Source organism: Prionailurus viverrinus, chromosome C2 (genome assembly GCF_022837055.1).
Source record: "Prionailurus viverrinus isolate Anna chromosome C2, UM_Priviv_1.0, whole genome shotgun sequence".
Classification (NCBI taxonomy): domain Eukaryota; kingdom Metazoa; phylum Chordata; class Mammalia; order Carnivora; family Felidae; genus Prionailurus; species Prionailurus viverrinus.
In genome coordinates this window covers 113,454,668-113,462,467 of record NC_062569.1, presented here as the reverse complement: position 1 = coordinate 113,462,467, position 7,800 = coordinate 113,454,668, and the positions used below count along the sequence as shown (strand labels likewise).

General features: G+C 37.2%; 1 protein-coding gene across 1 annotated transcript; it reads left to right on the top strand.

The window, feature by feature from the left end:
- Window positions 1-288: 288 nt before the first annotated feature.
- LOC125175332 (olfactory receptor 5H2-like) lies at window positions 289-1,221 on the top strand. Its single transcript, XM_047875788.1, has one exon. The coding sequence runs from the start codon at window positions 292-294 to the stop codon at window positions 1,219-1,221; it is 930 nt and encodes a 309-aa protein (XP_047731744.1). The 5' UTR covers window positions 289-291.
- The last annotated feature ends 6,579 nt before the right edge of the window (window positions 1,222-7,800 follow it).

Below are 7,800 nucleotides of genomic sequence, written 5' to 3'. Positions count from 1 at the left end.
ATAGAATTTCCATATCATACCCATCCTATCCCATAAATTTAGGAGATATTACAATTCTTTCATTTTTCAAATCTGTTCTTTGCTGCACATTTAAAAATGTGAAATAATTCCATTTATTTCCATGCCCCTGAAATAGATCCTATCTATTACCTAGGTAACACATAAAATTGAGAGGACATTCTGATGTGCATAACTGTATCTCAAATCTCCTTCCTATATTTTCACATATAAATTCTTATTGACATTTAAAAAACTTATTCCATTTCATTTCAGGCAACACCCAGTGAGGACATGGAAAAAGATAATGCAACACTACTGACAGAGTTAATTCTCACAGGACTCACATATGAACCACAGTGGCAAATCCCCCTATTCCTGGTGTTCTTGGTTATCTATCTTCTCACCATTATGGGGAACCTTGGTCTGATTGCCCTCATATGGAATGAACCTCAGCTTCACATACCCATGTACTTTTTCCTTGGAAGTTTGGCATTTGTGGATGCTTGGGTATCATCCACAGTGACCCCCAAGATGCTGGTCAACTTCTTTGCCAAGAGCAAAATGATATCTCTTCCTGAATGCATGATACAGTTTTTTTCCTTGGCAATCAGTATAACCACGGAATGTTTTCTGCTGGCAACAATGGCTTATGATCGATATGTGGCCATATGCAAACCATTACTTTATCCAGTGATTATGTCCAATACACTATGCATCCAGCTGTTAGTTTTGTCATTTTCAGGTGGCCTTCTTCATGCCATAATTCACAATGCTTTGTTATTCAGATTAACCTTCTGTGATTCCATCATAGTACATCACTTTTACTGTGACATTATGCCATTGTTTAAGATTTCTTGTACTGACCCTTCTATTAATTTTCTGATAGTATTTATTTTTGCTGGGTCAATACAGACGTTCACCATTCTGATAGTTCTTGTCTCCTATACACTAGTTCTCTTTTCAATCTTAAAAAAGAAGTCACTACAAGGCATAAGAAAAGCCTTCTCCACCTGTGGAGCCCATCTCTTATCTGTCTGTTTGTACTATGGCCCTCTTGTCTTAATGTATATGCACCCTGTATCTGCACAATCAGATGATCAAGATATGATGGACTCTCTATTTTATACTATCATAATTCCTTTATTAAATCCAATTATCTACAGCTTGAGAAATAAGAAAGTCATAGATTCATTGAGAAAAATATTAAAGAGAATTTCTTAGGACACACATTAATATCTGTTCTCTTCTCATTAAAATGACACAAACTTATACAGATTACATATTGCTATGTGTTGATTAGTGTTTACCTTTTACAGTTATAATTGCCCTAATGTTTAAATGACTTAGGGTGAGAGTAAAAATAAAGGTGTATATGTAAAACATAGAAGGAATTTTAATCAAGTGTTCATGACATAAGAATAATTGAAAAGGAAAACAAAAATTTTTACATGTTTGGATGTTTCAATGCGGCTTCATAAATGCATTAAGTGCTGCAATATGGTAACTGCTCTAAAAAGAATTTGAATATGATATATTTGACAGCCATACAGCTATGCAGCCTGAAGACTCATACCACGTTACTCCACAGTGGAGTCAGGGTTGTGTTTGAGTGAACAGAGACAGAAAAGCATAATAAGTGATCAGATTTAGGTTCATTTCTGCCTTTCATCTCTCACCATTGATAATATACACAGTTCTACTTATATAAATAAGGTCCTCAGACCTTATTACCGCTACTCACTTCCATCATTTGCTATAAACTTTTTATTGTTCCTATATCCTGCTGATACTCTTACTTCCCAAACAATGCTATTAGATTATTTTTAAGAAACAGATGTCTAAGTAATATCCCACTTCAATAACTTTTCATGGATTTTGCTATCTACCAGATTATTATAAATGGTACACATTTCTAGAGCTGTATAACACATATGCATAAGTCTATTCATATATGCATATGTATGAAATGAATGATATAGAAGGATATCTATATACATATCATATAGATTATATATTTGCTCTTCAGAGTATTTATTTGCTATGTGTTGATTAGTTTTAAACATTTTTTTCAGTTATAATTGCCCTAGGGTTAATGACTTTAGGTGGGAGTACAAATAAACAATTTTTTTTACAAATAAACATCTTAAATATGTATGTGTGTACACACATACATTTGTTCTGCATTTGTTCTCCCTGCATTATTTGAGGTTTATCTCTTAAAAAATCTTGATTTAACTCTGAAGTCTTGTCCTCCAAATTCTTCTAATAGATTCAGTGTTATCACCACAATGAGTTACTGAAAGCCTTCTGGACACCTTCTTAGGTATACTTTTGTTTATACAGGTCTCTCCACAGAGGATGCTTCCCCAAGTGCACCCATCTTCACTTACAATTGAAATAGTGTCGCTTCTTTAAGATCTATCTTAAATGTTACAGCTTCCTTGATGCATTTCCAGATTACCAAAATAAGACAGGCATGTTCATTTGTTTGATGTATTACATATTTTATTTATTCTTTTAGGTCACAAATGGCCTTGTGTAATACTTGGTTTTAGCTTACAAGCCCTTTTAGATTATAATTTAGAAGTCTTAGTACTTTTCCAATTGTTTGCAGTGTCAGTACAGTGGCTTACACACATGAAGTCCTACGTAAGTACTTAGGAAATCTGGCAGCACAAATACTTCAAATGAAGTGAGAGTGCATCACTCATTTTCAATCCTGTAATGAGCCCCAAGAGATTACTGGGCCTGGGGTGTCTGCTGCAAGCCAGCTCAACTTCCTGTTTCTTTCAAGACAATCACAAGTATCATACACCTAAAGTAAATTATTCTTATTCTTCTTATCATTAAGATTAGCTCCTGGGGACAAGGAGAAGCCCTTTAATTAGACGCTTGTTTAAAAATACAAAACATGTAAGCATTTGAAACAAATATTACTATGTATTTCTGGAGGTGCAGGTCACGAAATTAGACCAGGTCATCTGCCCATCTGAGGGTACCTCTAAGGCCCAGGAAAGGAAGTGAATACATCAGAGTCCAGACATTGTTATTACTTTCCACTAGAGAATCCATGTTATTGCATTAATCTGTAGTTTGTTACTGTATAACATTCCCACTGTTCTGATTTTTTTCTGTAAATTATCTACACTTGTGCTCATTCACATGATGTTATGACCCAAAGACTGTATTACAATAAAAGCAATTGGTGGGTATTTCTTCTGCTATCATAAAGATTTATTTCACAAATTGGTTCTTTTTTAATGAAAAGGTTGGCATCAATCCATGAGTATGAGTGTGGTGTATACACTGTCTGGTTCTACTCTAGATTGGGCAGGTGTGGACAGGCTTTGGGGGTCTCAGAAACTCAGACTTTCTAGCAACATTCTCTTGTACATGTCTCATCTACAGATTCCGCAGATCTGATGTGTCTTTCATTAAAATGTCAACTAATTTATGCCTTTCAGAAAATGACCAGAATGTCCTGACAAAACATTTCTCCAAAGAAGACAAATAGATGGAAAACAGACACATAAAAAGATGCTCAACATCACTAAGCATCAGGGAAATGTAAATCAAAACCACAATGAGAGATATCACCTCACACCTGTGAGAATGGTTAAAATAACAATAATAATTTAAAAAAAACATAACAAACAGCAAGTGTTGGCAAGGATGTGAACAAAAAGGAACCCTGTGTATTGTTGGTGGGATGCAAATTCTTGCCGTCACTGTGGAAAACAGTATGGAAGTTCCTCAAATGATTAAAAACAGAAATACTCTACAATGTAGTGGTTGCACTACTGGGTATTTATCCAAAGAATACAAAACGATTAATTTGAAAAGATACATGAACATCTATGTTTATTGCAGCATTATTTTACAACAGGCAAATTATGGAAGCAGTCAAGTGTGCATAGATAGATGAATGGATAAAGAAGATGTGGCTATATATATACATATATGTATATATATAATGAATATTATTCAGCCATAAAAAGAATGAAATTTTGCCATTTGCAAAATATGAATGGGTCTAGAAAGTATAATGCTAAGCAAAATAAGTCAATCAGGGAAAGACAAATAAATACCATATGATTTCACTCATATGTGGACTTTAAGAAACGAAGGGGAGAAAAAGAGATAAACCAAAAAACAGACTCTTACTTTAGTGGGCAAACAGAGGGTTACCAGAGGGGAGGTAGGTAGGGGGATCCATAGGTGAAGAGTATTAAGAGTACACCCATCTTGATGAAGACTGAGTAATACATAGAATTGGTGAATCATTATATTGTACACCTGAGAGAATTATAACACTGTATGTTAGCTACACTGGAATTAAAATTAAAATTTAAATTGAAAAAGTCTCCTGTCCACTGATGTGTCTCTATTCTCACTTCTGTTACAAAATTTTTCTTTTTTGTACATCATTTTCGTCATTTCAGTGTCATGTAGGGAAAGACCTAAAACATACATCTCTGCAAAGTCCACATTTTAGACAAGATGTTCTGCAAAGTTTTAAAAAGTAAACTATGAAGTTACATAGTATTATTTGTTGAATATTTAGATGTAAAGGATGAGATCACAATGCTAAGTTCATCCAGTTGTCTGGAACATGGCTAAATGTGATTATCTTTAAAATAATAATAATTAATATTAATAATAATAATATAAATACCCTTTACTATAAACATATTGATTTTCTTACTTTAAAATAATTCATAGTTCCTCCTTCAATGTACATGTATATACGTTTTTTCCTCATCACTTTGTAATACCTATTGAGAAGTTGCTGACATTATCCTAGACTGTATTCAAGGAATCAACACACTTAGGAGTTAGTTAAAAACAAACACCAACTGTGGGGGCTAAGATAGTGGAGTAGTAGGAGAACCCTAAAATTGCCTTGACCCTCAAACACAGCTAGATAAAAATCAAATCACTCTGACTACACAAGAAATTGATCTGAGGACTGACAGAACAAACTGCACAACTAGAGGGAGAGAAGAGGCCATATCATCAAAGGTAGGAAGTGCAGAGACATGGGTTAGGGGAGAGACAGATCATGAGTGCTGCAGAGGGGAGGGAAGCCTGGTCATGGACAGAGGAGAGAGAGGGAACGAGAGGGAGAGAGATTGAGGAGTTCACAGGGAAACACAAGGAAAATACTTCCCCAAAGCCAATGACTGGGAAAATGAGAGGAGATGATTTGCATGGGTTTTATAACCAGCAGGGCTCAAAGACTGAAGTTTTAGATGTCCTCAGTGTGGCTAGTGTGGAGCCCTGAGGGCTCCACAGCAGTCCTATGGAGAAGGTGGGCATATAGTTTGAGGGTGGGTGGTGCAATCTGAGGATCCCCTAGGATAAGCTGGGAGAGGTATTCCCCCTTGTTATAGTGCATCTGGGATAGGTGGCATTGTCTCTCCAGAGACAAAAGACCTGGCAGGGGTGCTGTTTCCCTCTCCCACCTCTCTGCACAGAGACACTTACTGAGGGTGGTTAACCTGGACACAGACTATTTGCTGTGCTTTCCCCCAAAACCTAGACTCCTGTGCTTTGGTATGACTTCCCTCCTGGGTCAAACCTGCATCAGTCCCAGCATTGCAAGACCCTCCCCCAGAGAACCAGAGTGGCTCTACACTATGCCAGGCATATAAAGTTTGGGGGTTTAATACAGTGAGCCTGCCTACGATAGAGCCCAAGGTGCACTGTGCTGCTAGGCAGGCAGAAGACCCTAACACAGTGTGAAAGCAGTGATCTGGAACACAGGAGGGGAGATTGTTTGCTCTTCTGGGAGGGCTCACTGGACAGCAGCAAGCATGGACTTCCCTCTCTGGGGACGAGGGAGTTGGCTGACACCATTTCTCTTCCCCACCCCTCAGTATAAACTAATTCAGTAAACAGCACAGTGCTAACATTGGTAGCCTAAACCACTTACACAAAGGCTCAACCCCTGTGCTCTGCCAGTATTGCTTTTCTCGGACAAGTGTCCCTGGCACACAGAGCAGTGGTGCCCTCCCCCAGAGGACCAGCACAAATGCCCAAACACACCATGTCTACTGACCATAGAGTTCTGCAAAACTTCAGCTCCAGTAGAAATAGAATCAGGTCTATTTTAAAGAGGAAACCAGAGCACACCTAGCTAAAACTCACCACACTCTGGCCAAAATCTGGACACTCCCCACTATAGGCAAGGAAAAATTCTGCATAAGAGTGACCTGAGGGAAAGAGCAGCCAAAACACAGCTGCAGAATACACAAAGCATACACCAGAAACACTATAGTATATGACTTCTTCTTCATAAAGCCATTACCCTCAGGAGCAGGAAATATATAACAGTCTTTCCTAACACACAAAGACCTAGACAAAATGCCAAGATAGAATTCATCTCAAAAGAAAGAACAAGAAAAGGTCATGGCCAGGGATCTCATGGAAAAAGATATAAGTAATATGCCTGATCCAGAATTTAAAGCCACAATCATAAGGATACTAACTGTACTTGAGAAAAGCATAGAAGACAGCAGGGAGTCTCTTACCACAAAGACAGAAGAGCTAAAAACTAACCAGGCCAAAGTGAAAAATGGAATAATGAAATCTTGAAACCTACTGGAAGTTATGGCCACAGCATGGAAGAAGCAGAAGAATAAATAAGTGATATAGAAGATAAAATCATGGAAAATAATGAAACTGCACAAAATAGGGAAAGGAAAATCCTGGATCACAAAAATAGATTTAGGGAATTCAGTAATAACATTCATATCATAGGAATCCTATGGGGCAGAAGGTTTATTTGAGCAAATTATACCAAAACAACCCTAATCTGGGGAAGAAAGCAGATACCCAAACCCAGGAGGACAGAGAACTCCATTCAAAATCAGCTAAAGCGGGCCAACATCAAGAAATATCAAATTTGCAAATATTAAATTTGCAAAATAAAGAGATAAAGAAAAAATCCAAAAAGCAGCAAGACAAAAGAAGTCCCAAACTTATAAAGTAAGACAAATAAGGTTGGCAGCAGATCTCCACAGAAATTTGGCAGGCCAGAAGGGAGTGGTATAATATATTCAACATGTTGAATGGGAAAAATATGCAGCGAAGAATACTCTATCCAGCAAGGCTATCACTCAAAATAGAACCAGAGATAAAGAATTTCCCAAACAAAAACTAAAGGGTTTCATGACCACTAAACCAACCCTGCAATAAATATTAGATACTCTTTGAGTGGGACAGAAAGATCAAAAGTGACAAAGACTAGGGGGGTGCCTGGGTGGCTCAGTTGGTTAAGCAGCCGACTTCAGCTCAGATCATGATCTTGCTGTCTGTGAGTTCAAGCCCTGTGTTGGGCTCTGGGCTGACAGCTCAGAGCCTGGAGACTGCTTCCAATTCTGTGTCTCCCTCTCTCTCTCTGCCCCTTTCCTGCTTGCTCTCTGGCGCTCTCTCTCTCTCTCTCTCTCTCTCTCTCTCAAAAATAATAAACATTAAGAAAAAAAAATTTTTAAAGTGACAAAGACTAGAAAAGAAATAAGAAAATCTTCCAAAACCATGACAAACAAGTAATAAAATGGCACTGAATTCATATCTATCAATAATCACTCTGAAAGTAAACAGACTAAATTCTCTAATCAAAAGACATAGAATGTAAGAATGAATAAAAAAACAAGACTTATGTATATGCTGCCTACAAGAGACTCATTTTAGACAAAAAAAAAAAAGTGAGGGGATGGAGAAATATTTACCATACAAATACAAAAGAAAGCCAGAGTAGCATACTTATATCAGACAAACTAGATTTTAAACCAAAAA